Raw genomic sequence first — 16,841 nt, 5'->3', positions numbered from 1 at the left:
CCTGCTGTGCCTCTGTCAGAGCTGGGCCAGAGTGGGGATCACCCCTGGGTTTGCACTGTTCCACATGGAGCCTCTGGAAGCTCACTTGGTTAAAGAGCTGCTCTGGAACCTGGGGCACACACGGGTAGTGGTGGGTGCTGCTTGGGGACAGGGCTGCCTTCACCATGCTGCTGGTGTGGTGACAGCCCTGGCACAGGAACACAAACTGCTTTGTGATCCCTGGTACAGCCAAGCCCAGGCCTGGCAGAAGAGGGAGCAGGGTCCCCTGGGGCTGGAGCAGCAGCTGCTCCCCTCTGTCCCAGGGCTGGACACAGTGAGCCACGGGAGCCACTGCTTTTCTGGAAAATGGTGAAAGCAGTGCCAGCTGCAGAGCAGTGGCTTCATCTGGCACCTTCCAGGGAATACCACAGTGTTGGTCAGGTATCCCAAACACAATTAAGCTGCTACTTTCAGCTTAAACCCTGGCTATGGATGGCTGAAAAACATTCTTTTCTAGGATCTGTGACTTGACAGATGTTAAAAATTAAAACTTGCTTTCAGTTTTTGCAAAAGACTTTATTGTGTAACTACTGCACTGTGGTCACAGCGACTTCAGAACAAGTATAATGTGCAGTTTTTGACTCCGCAGTGAACTGAAGGCACATTCATTGACACTCCTTATAAAGCTTTCTATAGACAATTCATAAATTGACCTTTTCCTCTCTGACTGACTTAGAGCAAATACAAAACTGTACACGAGCCAGGGGAACACATGGAGCACATACAGTGAAGGTAAAGAAATTAAGTTCATGTACAGCGAGACAATGATGTCTACAGGGATCAAATAAATGTAGAAATGCCATATACAAATTTTAATACAAATATCTATAAAAATCAGAAAAATGAATCTTAGTTTCAAATAGAACTTTTGGGGAAATTACAGTTGATATAAGCTCCTTAATTATTTCAGTTGGAGAAGCATTAGTTTGCACGATCCCTACAAATTAATTTACACTGCCCTTACAGTGGAAATTATCAGACCAGCCAGTCCAGTCTGCTGCACAGAAGACACCTGCAATTCAGAATTAAAAAAATAATGGCTACTTTCCAATGTTAAAGTGGCTCTGTCAAGGGTGGGAGAGCCTTAGGAGGAGTTAGAAGAGCACTGCTGGAGCAGCAATGTGTGACAATTATCACAGACACGGACGGGTTTGGGGTAGGATGGCAGCGCGAGTTCGTTACTGGAACAAGTGTTGCAGAAGATGTCCCCGCAGTTTCTGCAGTGGTGCTACAAAAAAAGAGTCAGAATGAGCACAGCTGCCTAAAAACAGCATTGGGAAGAGAAGTCAGGCCCTGGGAGCTGTGTCCGACTCCACTGAGTCCCTCCACTTCCCACCAAGCCCAGCCCTCCCAGCAGCACTTCCCCCTGCGCAGGGCCGAGCACAGGGCCCGGCTCGGGGACAGCCAGGAACAGGAGCAGGAGCCGGAGCCGGAGCAGGAGCCGGAGCGGGCCTGGCCTGGCCTGGCCGCGGAGGGAGGGGCTGCTCAGGGAGGGGCTGCGCTGGCCTGGCCGCGGCTGCCGGGCACTGAGCAGCGCCAGCCACAGCAGCTCTCCACCGAGAGCACCGAAGCAGGGAGCAGCATTATTTTTGGGTGGTAAATGCCAAATGATTCCCTATATGTTTATCATGCCAACAAGATTTGGAATCGAACAGGTTCAGTCTGTCCTAGCAAGGTATGCAACAGCACCGCTTTTGTTTTCCATGGATTATTTAAAAATAATCTGCTGAACCACATTACCTTCCTTCTTGAGATGGAGAATTCCTTTTTACATTGCTTGCAGTGAGTTGCTTCATCATCCTTCAGCCACGTATGACCCTGGAAAATTGGTATGAAAACCATGCTGGAGATACAAATAGACTTAGAGGCATTTTACCAACATTGTTGGTATTTTTCAAAATCCACCTTTTAAAGCAGAATAACCACGGTGAAATTTGAAGGTGTTAAATGAAATTCTTATGCTTAGTCAAAATATCCACGAGAGAGTACCTTTAGTGCTTTATTTACTTCTTTAATGTCTTCCATCTTCAGCTTCGATCTGGAAAAAAGAAATTATGCCCTGCATGACTTTTTATTTAGTTGTGTTTGGTTTTCCCTGCCATTCCACTGTTGAGCCACTAAAACCAAACCCCAATTCTTCAGTCAGCTCCCTGTTACCCATCTGAACCACTCACTATCACTGGGAAACTCTGTCAACTCAAGATTTGCCCCTTTTTCAGTATAAACAGAATAATGTAGGAAAAGCACAGTTCCACTATAAGAACCAAACATTTCCTTTAATGTTTCCTCTCAGACAGCTCACTCTGAGAAGATCCTCACTTTCATTTCATGGCTCTTTAGTTTCTCATACATAGTAATTGCCAACTAAAATTCTCACATCAATTGATTTTTATAAATAAATGAGGTTTAAAATTCTTGGCATTAGTCTGATACTGCAGCTTAGGTCACTTACAGGAGTTCTGTTCCCTAGAACTTACTGGCTGAGATGAAGTCCCATTTCTTGAAGAGTTTGCTCCTGCTCCTCACGGACCTTCTTCAGCTGCTGCTTCTCATCTTGCAGTTTTCTCAGCTCCTATAAAATCGAGCACAAATCAAATTTTTTGTGCACTGCTTGACCTAAACCTCGATCAGTCTACCCAAGCAGTTCACAAGAATCAGCTCCTTTGCAAACCCCCCTCTTTCTAAGGCTTGATTTTTAAAATTCCAAGGGGGAACTACCCACAGGTTCTGCACAAACAGAATGGAATCATTTAACCATATTTACCAAGAAAAGGAAGATTTTCAGGCTTTGACCATCCTTCAACATAGCTAGAAAATGGCAGTCCTGTGCCAACATAGGAGCACACAGACAGGTACAGGTGCACAACTGTGTCCTCAGAAACTGCTCCATACATGGCAGCAAATCCTCTTCAGGTTAAAAAGAATGTTCATGCTTAAAAAATAAATCACATTCAGTTGTGAATGCTTGAAACTGTGCATACCTTTTTCAGTCCTTCCATCTGTTGCAATTCTGTTTTAAGCAGAGTGGTAGCATCCTTCTCTTGGTGCAGTTCTTTTTGCAAAGTTTGTCTCTGTTCCTTTTCGGATTTTAACTCCTTTTCCAGAGTTGAGCTATTTAAAAATAATTCATTCTAAAAAAACCCTATAGCAGAAGAATATCCTATAGCACTTAAGGATAGCAACAGTGTGAGAAGTAGAAATCTTGTCCAAAAGAGGGCAAAACTAGAGTGGTGTTCTGGGAAAGGAAAGAACAGGCAGCAGACGTCAAAAATGTTAACGCTGTTAACATTTAACATATGTTAACATTTTCAAGTCACAGAAAACAAACAGCAATGAAGGGCTAGAAGAAAAACAACCAACCAAAAGACCCCGAAGAAACCCATCCCCACAAGTTAATATTTTACCACCTGTGTTTAAACTGTTGTGTTTAAAAAAGACACTCTATCCTGCAGTCTGAACAGTGAAAGAAGATTTTTCAATTGGTCTTAGAAATCTTTAGAGGATTAACATTCCCTAAGAAAACACCCATAAGTCCCTTCAAAAATCCCAGTCCCTTTGTATGACAGTCAGTTCTATGCTCAGCCTACAAGCCTGACCATACCTATCTCCTGATTTATTAAAAAAGCAATTGAGAGCTCATTGCTAGTTGGAATGGACAGATTTTTTGCTGCTACTCTGTGCTCTAAATTAGATGTTCTGGAAAAAACATGTCAAAATCCTGATGCTAACTGCACACTGTACAGAAGTGCTGTGCTTCCCTGGGTCCTGTCTGTCAATGTTGAAGCCAACAGAATTTCAAACTCCACCCATCATTAGACCTGAGCATAAAAGAAATAGAAAACACTTCTTAAAGAAACAGCAAAGGGAAGGAAAACACCTGCTCAGATTAAATACCATTTGCTGTCCAGCTGGGCCATCTGCTGCCGACACGAGTTGAGCTTCCCAGCCAGCTCCTGCTTCATCTTATTGCACCGTTCCTCTGCTGCCTGCCTGGCCTTCTCTGCCTGCTGCAGCCTGCATGGAAGGAACACAGACATTTGTTTTCAATTCACTCCTTCCCTGCACCCTCTCACTCTCTTCTTTTAGTGTTACCACAGGGATCTTTATAAAAGCTTGAACTGAAAATGCTAGTAGAGGAAAAAAAACTTTCAGAAGCAGTTGCTTCTGAAAGAAACCCAAAAGCAAAGTCACACCTGTTCTTAAAGTGAAGTTAACATGTTTTTCAATAGCCTGCTTATGGAAAGAGCTATGGTTTTCCAGAGGGTCAGTTAAGGACATGTTTGCCTGGGAAGAGAGAACAGCAAGCATAGAAGGATGAAGAGGAGAAAGTAAAAAAGCTCATGCTGGCACACAGGCCCCAATGTCTATGGGTCATATGGAAGGTCATCCTGTAAAGGTTTATACTGGAAACTTTCTACTGACTTCAATGTTGACTTTCTGATCTTGCAATTATTACCTCTTTTCCATTTGTTTCATAGAGGACATCATCTCATTTGTTTTTCCTTCAAAAGAGGATATTGCTTCTGTTTTCTCTTGTAATGAACACTCTGCATTCTGTAGGGAATAGTGAACAGTGTTTAAAATCTGCCACCAGAAAAAGAATTTTCAGCTTGCTAAAGGCCATGCCTGTGTCTGACTGGAATGTGCAAACAAAATGCTGATAATTCCAGAGCAGACATTGCTCCAATTGTTTTGTTACAACCAGAGAAAAAACCCAAACCACCTTAACTATGTTTTGACCTATGAGATCAGCTACAAGCCAAAAATGTTCTCTTCAGAAAAAGCCTGAAGAAACAAAACCAGATTAAACTGACAGGATAAGAATACCAATGATGATTTGAATGTAACAACTGCACTCAGTGGGCATGGAACCAGGAAGCAAAAAAACCCCTCAAAATTACTGCTTTCAAAAGCAAAGGCACACCTCAGCACTGGGACTTTGCTGACTTGCAAGTGTCTGGGAAGGAGGCAAGGACCTGGGTAAAGCCTGAAACAGGCATCAAGGAATAGGCCATAAAAATTGAGAGAAATCCTCCCTGGATTTCTGGAACCAGGTGTGGGAGAGAAAGGCTTGCTGAACTCCTGCTTCATGCATGGAGAGGTTAGTTAAACTATTGTTTCATTAATGGAAACAAGCTCTGTATATTTTGTGTGAGCACTGCTACACCATGGCTTCCTTGTAGAAATGCCTATCATACAGTTCAACTGAAAAAAACGTTAAACCACAATCCACCCAAAGAAAAGAAACCCCACAAAACCATCCCCAGCCCCCTGTACATACCTGGGATTTGTGAAACATCTGCAAGTTAATGGCCTTCACTTCTTCTAACTGTTGGCGAAGGGCAACTAAAGTGTCTTGTTTTTCATGAGTATCTTTTTCCAGAAGTTTCATGGCAATTTCCATTTCTGTTTTCATTCCAATTTGTAGCTCCAACTCTTTCTCTAGTTCCTTACAAAGAGATGGAATTTCCTAGTTACTGCTGCCTAGCCATAGGTCAGGGATAAAACCCAGACAATCCCATACACAAATGGTGTCTCTGCTATAATAATGCCAGTGGTTTCTTAATGCTTTTTATTTCCAACATTCCAAAAGCCCCAATTCCCAGTACCTTACAGACACTGTAAATGACCAATGCCCAGCATCTTGCTTGCAATTGCTCTATGAATTCTGGACAGCTGCAAAAGGTGCACAGCTGTCATCTTGTATTTGTAATGTTACCACAGGCTGAATCCTGTGTCCTTCACTTCACTTTCTATAGTTAAGTTTCCTTACCAGCCTGATTTTTTTTTCTTCTTTCAACTGCTTCCAAACATCACTGTACATTTCATCAAGGCCCTGGCGAGATTGCTTGTAAGTATCCAATTCTACTTTTGTATCCTCTTTTGTTACCTACAAGAAACATCAGCTACATAAGATCACAAAGTATTTAAAGTATCTCTTTAATTCTTGTGTGTAACACAGCATTTCAATGTGCTATTTCAAGTAAAATCCTACTGGTTTACAATCAATGACCTCGTAAACATTAGTAAGCTGAAATTTCAAAGACACAGCAATGATAAAAATACTTCAATACTTTACACTTTTTACTTTAATACTTCTAATACTTTGAATTTGTTCTTCCTTCTGCAAGTGTATTTTGGGTGTGTAGTAAAGAACAGTAAAATCTACTGCCTGAGCATACAACACCCAAACCCAGTGACCTGCATAGCAACGTGCTCAACTGTGCTGAGCATTCCAGTGCACAGTGGGCTAGGGAGAACTCACTACAGCTGACCACAAGAGATCACTTATTTTACGGATCCTCATCATCTCTAAACAGGTGTCCCACCTCTACACTTTTTTCACTCCGTTCACGAATTAATTCATTCTGTTGTTTTAGCTGCTGCTGCTCTTCCTGGAGGGATCCAATTCGGTCAGTAGCTGCTGCAAGCTGTGTGGAGAGAACAGATCTATATTTACTCACTGGGCAATCCTGCAGCATCTGGAGCAATTCTGAAGTCAGTAGCTCAGTCTCTGCAGCAGCTGTGCTGCTCACTTCCCTTCTGCTCTCCCCAGGAGCTGCTTGACCCTTCTGCAGCCATACCCACTGTCAGCCAAAATTAATGTGCCCACCAACATTTGTGCACCAACTTCTGCTTCACACCCTCATCAATTATTTTAAATTATTGAATGAGTAAAGAAATGCACCATAATGTAAAGGGCCAAAATCCACTCTGGATCTGTGGTATGAACTAGTACTCACACCAAGCCATGCCAGTCTGTCCAGTCCCCCCAGCTCACCAGTATCTACTCAAATATTTTAGGTGCAAGGTATAGTCTTAGGGAGTTTTGTCTCTGATGAAAAAGAGCTGTGAGAAATATTTAACAGACCAGATACAAACCTCTTCCTGGAGTTTTGAATTGGTCTTTTCTAAACAGTCTATTTTGTTCTGGAGATCTGCAACTGTGCAACTGCAGCAAGGAAGAGAGATGCATAAAAACAATAAATGAAGTGTCAATGTTCAACTTTTACTCCTAACCTCAACAGTATTTTTACCATCTTTGGTAAAAGATGTAATTTTTACCATAAAAGATGTATTTTTACCATACTTTGGTGAGCTGGGGAAAAACCCAGAGGAAGAACAACTGTCCCTCTCAAGCACTAAGAGGACCATGTCCTTCTGCTGGCAGCCCTGTTCTGGCTTAACTTTCACAGTTGTAACACCTCTCCTGCTCAAGAGGGTAAGGGAGGCCTGCTTGTCCCACTGAGCAACCTATGGGGGAAGAGTAGAGACTCTTCCTCCAACAAATGAATTTCCAGATGCACTTGCAATAGTTTCTCTTGAAAAAAATAGTTTCAAAATGTTTTGTTAATCACTCTCAAAAAAGTAAACTATTACACACACTTGCTTTCCACATTGCATGTACCTGCAGAAGAGTAGGACTACAAAATGAAACTAGGATTTTTGGGAAATAATCAGAAAATTTCAATATCAAACAAAAATCTACAAGACTGGCAGCAGAGACATTCAAAGTCATGCTGGAAAAGCTAAACAGGACAAGTGCTGTATATGAAAACAGATGAAAATCCCACCTTAGATGTCGGTTCAGTTCTTCCACATAATGCTTCTGGTCAAGGACAGCTGTAATCCCTCCATCTCTAGTTGTAAAAGTGAGAATGTATTGATTGAGAAGAAACTCATTCATTTTAAAGTGCTATTCTGTACTAGGGCTTTCAGCATATACCTGCAAACAGAGCTAAAATCCTTTCTTTATAAAAATACTTGTGTCTGAGCTGGATCAGAAACACCAGGGAGGTGAAGCAGCTGCTTGGCTGCTTCTCAGCAGCTCCAGTGAAGTGCTCTGAACTGACAGAAGCACATAAAATATGAAGATCCCTTCATTTGCTACAGGTCTTAGATGACCTTAGAAGACCTGATCTGTGTTGCTAACTGCAGTCTCAAATCTAATATTTCACTTAAAATTACATTTTTTCCTCCATAACTGATCTCTCCCTCAAAGACAGCTGCTTAGTTGAGAGGGTTTCTGAAACTGTGCTTAGAAACAAAGCAGTGAGTTGGCAATGGGCGACTTGGCAAATCATCTCTTCTAAAACCAAATAAAACCACAATCTAATATTTTGTGTACTTTGAATTTGGCCCCAGCTCAAGACTCAAACTCTCCAAATTGTTGTTAAAACTACCACAAATTCAGTCTCTGAAAGATACTACTTTTGTTTAGGTAAAAAAATCTGGTTTGGGTTCTCCATTTTGGATGATTAATAGTTTGAAATCTCCAGCACTCCCATCCTCCCACAGACTGTCTGACAGGTTTGTTCTACAAAAACTGTAATGATTTAGGATTATTAATTCACCATACATACTGTTTGCCATCACTGTCCTGTGTTTCCTTAAGGTACAAGGAAAAATCAATCACTCCAACCTGAAAAATAGATTTAAGATATTAACACACCTTCACAGTGCAATTATGTGTAGAAGCAGGCATTACTGTATATTTGGAAAATGATAAAAATCTGAAGTTTAGAGAGACAAATAATACCTATATTCTTCCTGGCTGATGCAAACATACAAGCTAGCATTTGTCATAAAAGCATCAAAGTAACCATATTATGTGTGAACAGTTTCCTTGCAGTTATTAGTTTTGACAGTGTTTCCATAAACTGCTACTTGTGTACTTTCTTTTAATTCACTGAGGGAAACACAACAAGCTTCAACAGAGGCCATGTTGGAAAGAAATCTGGACCCATCTCAGTCAAGTATTTATAGATGTACTTAATTCTACTAGAATCCTATACCAACTGATCCTATTTAAGCTTTAATCTTCACCTGGGAATCCAAGTCTTCTCCTTTCAAGCAGAGGTTTGCATCAATAACATTCAGTCCAACCAGCAGACCCACAATAACTGCTCCTTCCTCCTCCATCATCAATGCATCAGGTTCATAAAATTCACTGGAACAAACAGTACAAGGCATCACTGCACATCAAACAGTTATAATGGCACTTCCATCACTGAAATCATATAAACAGTAATGCAGCCTTTGCAAAACTCAGCAGAGTTCTCATTTATTGAATAAGGCAGAAGATTTAGAACTCTCTCAGAAAATACTCTGCAAATTCCTCTGTAGATTCACTGCAAAAAGAATTAACCACTTGTTCTTCTGCAGGCTGCAAGAACAAGCTTTAACTGGTCAATTAATGTCTCTCCCTGGAGCTACAGGGGATATCAATGTTTCAGGAATATTCAGGAATACACGTCTGTGCTGTTACCTTAAGAGATGCTTATGGTCCAGGAGTACTTTGAGATAATCTGCCAGTTTCTTTTGCATGAGTGCTAGATAAAGCCAAGCCCTCCCTCTGCCCACAGCAGTCCTAAAATGAAAAAACACATGTTTTGGTAAAACCAAGGTGTTTTATTAACTAGATTTGTGCAATTCAAAATTCTCAGTTTACAAAGTGAGAGGAAGGACATTATTTACTAAAAAACAACAACAAATCTCTGGGGAAATGAACTGTTGTCTCCAGAACAAAGAACATTTAAGTATATTCCTTTCTTCAGGGAAAGTATATTGTAAAGTCTTCTTAATTTGAAAACCCATACATATTGTCAACTACCACCATAATCCAACCATTAATACATCCTAGTATTAAAAAAATCAAATCTATCTCAATCATCCTGAATTACTCAAACCAAATACTATCAGCACACGCACAAAAGGATATAAAATCATGAAAAGGGGGGAAAGAAGAGGAAAAAATTCCTGTGAATACTTTAGTTATTTTTAACAAGGTTATAGAAGTTTCCAAATGCTGTTTTCAATCTGACATCGTTGTTTGAGTCAGAAACTCTGAATATTTTGAGATATCCTCCTTATCTCTTGGAGAAGTCAATGCCTCCTACACACCCTATTTTTTTCCTTTGGGAACAAGAGCTTGTTAAGGAAGCCAAGAGACTACAAGAAAGATTCCTTTTCCCAGCAGTATGAGCAAAATGCATCATCCCCAACAATTAACTTACTTCAACTCTGGCAGATTTTTAACACTGGTTGCTATATCTGATGCTTCGGGACAAAGTTTTTCCACTAGTTCCAAAGGACCAAAAAATGATTTGTTCTGTCCAATAAAACTCTTCTTCACTAAAGGGAGCATACAGAGAGATTTGTGAGGAAAAATGACAGGCTTCCAACTCCAAAATTTTAGACAAAATTTACTTGTTACTTTGTCTTATCAGTTTATAACATGTCTGCGGAAAGGGGGCATTAAAAATACTCTGACAGTTTAGGAGGCACAAAATACAGGATGTACAAGGGTAACCACATAGTTATATCTGCATTACTGATTAGCATAATGTTTACAGAACTAATAATGTCATTCAGAAGTCAAGCTGGAGACATGACAGATTCCTTGACCTGTCTCTCCTCAGCCTGGCAGCCAATGCCCACCTTTGAGCCCGTGCTTGAGGCAGTGCTCCAGCACCACGAAGAACTGCTGCAGTGGTGGGAAGTCAGAGTCCAGGGTCCGGCCCAGGCTCAGGGCTGACTGCATGAGGATTTTGATGCTGAGCTTCATCATGTTCATGAGGTTGGCACGCTCCTCCATGGTGTGACACCGTGTACCTGGGGGCACATGGGTGGGGAAAGGAAAGCTGCTTTACAGTCCCAGAATCAAACAGGCTGGAGAAGACCTCTGAGATCATCGAGTCCAATGCATGATGAAACTAGGCCAGGGCACTGAGTACCAGATCCAGTTTTTCTTTAAACAGCTCCGGGGACAGTGACTCCACCACCTCCCTGGGCTGCCCCTTCCAATGTATAATCTCACCTTTCTCTGAAGAAATATTTCCTAATGTCCAACCTAAACCTCGCCTGGTGCAGTGTAAGATTATATGCTGTAATCTTATCACTGGTTGTCTGGGAGAAGAGCCCGACCCCCACCTGGCTACAGCCTCCTGTCAGGGATTGTAGAATGATAAGGTTATCACCCTGATTCTCCTTTTCTCCAGACTAAACATTCCCTCAGCCGCTCCTCAGAGGAGCTGTGCTCCAGAACCTTCCCCAGCCCTGCTGCCCTTCTCTGGGCCCGCTGCAGCCCCTCAGTGCCCTTCCTGAACTGAGGGGCCCCGAACTGACCACAGCACTCGCGGTGTGGCCTCCCCGGAGCCGAGTACCTGGGGACAATCTGTACGGAGACGCTGCGCAGCTTTTAAAGACCCCTCGCCGCCGTGCCCCAGCTGGGCCTCCATCCTGCGGCGGGGGCGAGCTGGGTTAACCCCCCCTCAGCGCCGCGCCCAGCCCCTGGTGGTGGGGACACGGCCCCAGCCCCGGCCCGCGGGGTTCGTACCTGAGCGGCGGGGCCGGGCCGGGGGCCCCGGGGCTGAGGGAGCCCGGCCCGCCGCGTTACCACGGCTACGGCGCGCGCGGCGGGGCCGGGGGCGGGCCGGCCGCCATCTTAGAGCCGTGTGAGGGGCGCGGGGCGGGCTCGGCCCGGCCGGGGCGTGCTGCAAAATGTGGAATTATGTACAGATTTCCTGAAAGAAGGAATGTTTCTCGATCTTTGTAAGACTTCAAGCCTAAGCAACAATAAGGGTGATCTAAGCCGTGGAACATCAGCTAACGAGCAAGGTGTAAGTGACGCCCAGGTGTTACAAAGGCGAATCACTGGTAGGTAGAGTTGCCTTGTTAAGGTTTAGGGCTGGACATGCTTCAGTGACCTGAGGCCTAGGGGAGGTTGATAAAAGGATATAGCACTGAGAGTGGATTCAAAGGATGCAGAATTTATGTGCTGCAAGGTCGGCCTGAGGCTGAGTCAGGGAGGTTTATGTTGAGATCAGGAAAAGGTTCCTCACCCAGAGGGTGGATGGGCTCTGGAATGGGCTCCTCATGGCAGTGGTAACAGCACCAAGCCTGACAGAGCTCAAGGAGCGTTTGCACAACACTGTCAGACTCATGGTATGACTCTCGGGGATGCTCCTGTACAGGGCTAGGAGTTGGACTCAATGATCCTAGTGGGTCCTTTCCAACCCAGAATATTCTATGATTTTATGACCTTAGGCAGAACCCCCAAGATAAGGAAGAAGCTCATAAAGCCAAGGCAGCAACTGTGCTCAATCAGCTCTGACTGGGTAGAAGGTAATTCTGGCAGGGGCAGATTGTGACCACTGACCCAAGAAACTCACTGACCCAGAAGAACAGATAGCCTGAACATGCAGACTAATGAGCATGGGAAGTGAGGATATCAATGACCAACAGAAGATAGAATGGTAATTAATAAGAGAACTAGGGAATTTGTAACCAATGAACGTCAATGCCTAATGCCTAAAATACTGAAAAGTTTTGGTAGTCGTGCTGGCTTTGTGGATTTGCCACCCAGTGCCCTTTCTGTGCAAAACCATAAATAAATCAAATCCCTCCACTCCATGCATGGATTGGCCTCTTGCAGACCAAGTGAAAGAACCTGTTTTGGGACAACAGGGGGAGTGGGACCAGGACCAGCTCCCTTGCTTCTTAAGGCACCTACAGGCTCTGACAGGAGCTGCCAACCACAGCCCAGTGGCCACCAAAATCACGTTTTAAGCCACTGCTGTTCAGCAGGACTGTCTTGCTGTCACCTGCGGGTCACACATGGCCACACTCTGCAGAAAAAGCAGTGGCAGAAGCCCCAGCCCTGTGTCAGTCACACCCAAGATGGTTAACAATGTTTTTAAGATCGTGCAAAAGTCTCTCCAGTGTTTTCCTTTTTGTGCATACAATGTTAATTTAGGGTTAAAAATGAGCAAAACTCCTCCTTGTGTCACAAGAGAGAAAACAGAGTCATTCTAAATCTAACTGACCTTAATAACCACAATACACACAAAATGCTGTCATCTCTGCATGCTACTCTATAGTTCATTGTATATATACTATATACAGTATATACAATAGTATATAATCAGTGTACATTATATTATAGATTCACATATATATAGAAGGAGTACACTGTATATTGCCTGTAGCCTCAAAACTCTATATAACGTATTGACATGAGGCTGAGGATTAAAAGCACCATAATATTTAGAATTTTGATCTCAGTATTGTGAGGTTACACATCAGGAACAGAAAAAAAGCTGCACAAACAGAAAACCAGAAACTTTGGGTTGTTCCAAAGCAATGTTAACCATTTTGATAATTTTTTGAATTTGAATTTTTACTTACCAGGAATACTTTGCTCTACCTTGCTCAAGGTACACATATTACCCACAAGACTTAAAAAAATAAAATACCATGAATGAAAAGCTCTTTACGAAAACAATTTTAAACTGAGAAATGTCTTAATATCAGTTTGCATTAAGTTAAATAATTACTCAAACAATATTTTTTTAGACTGTTGCAAATTTACACAGTCAAGTACATCTTTTGCAAAACTGTGCAGGTTGGTACATGCAAAATAAACAGGTATTAGACACACTACCAAAGCCAAGCTTTAAAGATTAGGAACCAGGTTACCCAGTGCAAAAGATCAGAGATGTGATGCTGCAATCTTTAAGAATGCAGTCACACAGTTTTGTATCTTATTCAACTCAAGAGATTTGTTTCAACATCTTTTTGAAGCCACATGCCTTGTTTACTGTAATTATTGAGCATACTTTGAAGTCAGAAAACACTGAAGCACAAAGGAAAGCTCACAGTTCTCCATGCCTTGGTCTTTGGGACTGCAAGACTTTCTTGATTCATTTTCTTTAGATTTGAAGCTTCTGGCCTCTCTGCAAGGCAGGACACAGTGGCAGACACTGGCTTTAGAATGGGGTTTATGTGTTTAGAACATGTGATCAACAGATCTGAAGTAGCAGATAGAGGTTATAAAATCTCTGGAAAAACACAACAGCAGGCAACAAGCTCCAAGTTTTCCACAAGTGGTCTTGCAGGCCTTGGCTTATTTCTTAAACATACCTGCTTTAATATTTAAGTGCTTGGTCAAAGGTAAGTAATCTTGAACAGGCAGAACAGGTGCCTTAGCATCTGTTCACATTTCATATACAAGCTATGAACTGATTTTTCACACACAATTTTCCATAAAACTTATCAACATATTATCCAAATCCTTTGAACAACGTGGGAAGGTTGTGGTGTGTTCCCTTCCTTTACAAGGAAGAAGTGGAAAGGTTATGGTAAAAGTTATGGTAAAAGTTCCATTAAATGTGGGAGCTTCATTTCAGGTAGAAGAATATTTTATTCCCTGCCCCTTGCCAAATGCTGTGTGTTGTTTTCAATTACATCTATCCACAGCATTATTCCAAAAGCAAACAAAGAACCTGGGATATTCTACACTCTGTCAGGTTATATCTCAAGTGTGCAAGATGGGCACTTGGGAAACAAACCTGTAGCAAGTTTGGTGTAAGACTTTGAGATGCAGGAAAAGAAAAGAGTCTATTTTTTCAGGACAATTAAGCTTCAACTCTGACTATGCAACATTGAGGAACTGTCACAAAAAAATGAAGAAGTCCATCAGCAGTAACATTGCCCCATGCTGTCACAACTCATCTGCATGGAACTTCCCTTGAGTACTCAGTACCATTAAAAACAAAAAGGTCAGCACCAAACAGAGCAAAACTGAGCTCCAGTGCTCCAGAACAATTAAGCACCAGTCTGAGACTGGAGTACAAGGCTCCAGGCCCAGTTTCTGCTGCATTTGAATGGGTTTGGGTTTTTTCCTCCCACATTATAAATATTGCTGAGATTTATTTTCCATATGATTCAACTAAAGCCATTTTAATTCAGTTCTAAGATATCTGTCCACAAATCTGTAGGGCTGCTAGATCTACAAATGCCAATGTTGAACAAAGCAATCTGAGGTTAAACTGAAGGCAGTTTTAGTGTAGTTAAAAAGTAACTTATAACAAATCTGTAACTTAGTGTGCTGGGCTAGTCTCTGACATGAAAGGTACAGAGTTTCCTTCCCGGAACCAACAGCACTGGAGGGAGAATGTGGAATTTTGAGAGATCCCTCAGCGCAGCCAGGCTGCTGGAGCTTTAAAGAGAAGGACAAAAGGCAGCAAATAAAACAAAAGCAAATTTCTTCAAATATAAGAGTTTAGGCTTCTTCTGGTTATAATGCATTTCTTAAATTCTAGATCTCTGTCACTTGTTTAATTTTACTTCAATACAAAACTGCAGCATCTTAAAAAAAAAAAAGAGAAATTCAAAGTAACACCCATGCACCACTGACACGACCCAGCAGCACTTACGGGAGCGAACTCATTTGCGCACCACAAAAGCGAGTTTACTAAAGAAGCGGAGCCGTACTTGTCTTTGCCGGGCTGTCACTGCTGCCGGGCTTGGACACCAATCCCACCAGGGATGCGGACTTCAGGGCGCTGCCATAGCCCAGCGCCAAGTTTTCCGAGGCTTTCCTGGCCAGAGACAAGATCGGAGCAGACCACCGCCCTTCCTCCGGTTTCGCCTTCTCCTCGTTCCTCAGCTCGGCCGCGTCAGGGAGCTGTTTTTTGTCAATAATCTCAAAGTCTTCCTCCTTTCCCGCGGCGGGCGCGGCGCGGCGCTCCCCGGCAGCCATCTTGGACGGGTCACATGACCGCGGCTCGGGAGCCGCCCCCGCCCCGGGTGAGGGCCTGGGGCTGGGGCTGGGACCGGGGGACCGGGCAGGGACCGGGAACCGAGGCAGATCCCAGGAATCAGGGCAGATCCCGGGAACCAGGGCACGTCCCGGGGCCCGGGGTAGATCCCGGGAACCAGGGCACGTCCCGCGGGCAGCGTGAAGCACCTGCGCACAGAGGCAGGGCTGTAAGACAGGCCTGGCCAGGACAGAACACTTCGCTTGGTGTTCAGAGTTAAAGGGCGTGGAAGATGAGGAAAGAGTTCACCTTTGAACAAGTTAGGAAAGGAACAAAAAGTACAGGTTTTTACTTCTATCTGTGTCCCCAGACATAGTTTTCAATAAAAAAATTAATGTGTTTTGACGTCTCAGATTTACACAGTTCAGTTGTGACAGCTTAACGAGATCTCTATTACTCTGCCTGTGAATCAAGTCGTTGTGACTTCAAGTGGAGGATTGGTATCACAGGTGCACTGCTGTGAAAAGGAATTGTCCTCATCACTGACATGAAAACAGCTACTCAGTAAAGCCACTTCATTAATGTGTATGGGATGGGTTTGGTAGAAAGATCTATCACGAAGGGGAACTGAAATTACCCCACTATGAAAATTTGATCTTGCTGTGTGCCTCAAATATTGATGTAGCCTAATGATGTAAGGTTTGTTAACTGTTTTTTCATGCAGCAGCTGCGTCTGTTTGAGATATGTCATTCATTTAGTCACGAGGTAGTGGATGCTGCATATGAGCTTTTTATGCTACATAGAGGAAAGTCTTTGGGGTGGGTTTTTTTTTTTTTTCTTTTTTTAAGAAATAGGCGAAGGAGGCTAGAATAGGAGAGTTGAAGGTCAATTTAGTCTTGTAGCAATATAAATCTTCAGAGCTCTCGCTATATTTTTTCTAAGATAAGCTACTTTATGATCGATTCTGTCTTCTTGGCTTCTTCGACTCTGAAAATTTAACAACTTGTGTTACACAAAGCACACGGAAGCTCTTGTATTTTTGTTGAGGATTCAGAGATCAGCAGCCTCTTATTCACCCATGATTCAGATGAGCTAAGTATAGGCTTTAAGCTACTTTTGCTAAAGGCTGCTAGAGTTAAGTTCTGCTCCATCTTGTGGACTCCAGCAGTATTGGGCTGTTCGTAAGGAAATAGCTCAGCTCCGTATGTTGCTGTCTTGCAGTTGAATATATGAATCTACCTCTTGAAAGGAGTGAGACT

The 16,841-nt window shown here is 42.9% G+C and overlaps 1 protein-coding gene across 4 annotated transcripts; it reads right to left on the bottom strand.

The window, feature by feature from the left end:
* Positions 1-534: 534 nt before the first annotated feature.
* Positions 535-15,589, bottom strand: RUFY1 (RUN and FYVE domain containing 1). Of its 4 annotated transcripts, none has more exons than XM_036391759.2 (18): positions 15,316-15,589; positions 10,480-10,653; positions 10,056-10,173; positions 9,308-9,409; positions 8,866-8,989; positions 8,403-8,461; positions 7,614-7,679; positions 6,922-6,991; positions 6,369-6,470; positions 5,813-5,929; positions 5,321-5,488; positions 4,496-4,593; positions 3,934-4,053; positions 3,021-3,150; positions 2,517-2,611; positions 2,029-2,077; positions 1,780-1,857; positions 535-1,267 (listed from the first exon to the last, which is right to left on the bottom strand). In XM_036391759.2, the coding sequence occupies exons 1-18, from the start codon at positions 15,581-15,583 to the stop codon at positions 1,124-1,126; spliced, it is 2,082 nt and encodes a 693-aa protein (XP_036247652.1). In that variant the 5' UTR covers positions 15,584-15,589; the 3' UTR covers positions 535-1,123. The 4 variants fall into 4 exon arrangements, with proteins under 4 accessions (XP_036247652.1, XP_036247654.1, XP_054372382.1 ...); XM_036391761.2 differs by lacking the exon at positions 15,316-15,589 and adding an exon at positions 15,258-15,276; XM_054516407.1 differs by lacking the exon at positions 15,316-15,589 and adding an exon at positions 11,378-11,470.
* Between the last annotated feature and the right edge of the window lie 1,252 nt (positions 15,590-16,841).

The sequence above is a fragment of the Molothrus ater genome, chromosome 15, assembly GCF_012460135.2.
Source record: "Molothrus ater isolate BHLD 08-10-18 breed brown headed cowbird chromosome 15, BPBGC_Mater_1.1, whole genome shotgun sequence".
Classification (NCBI taxonomy): domain Eukaryota; kingdom Metazoa; phylum Chordata; class Aves; order Passeriformes; family Icteridae; genus Molothrus; species Molothrus ater.
This window is presented reverse-complemented; position numbering and strand designations above follow the sequence as displayed.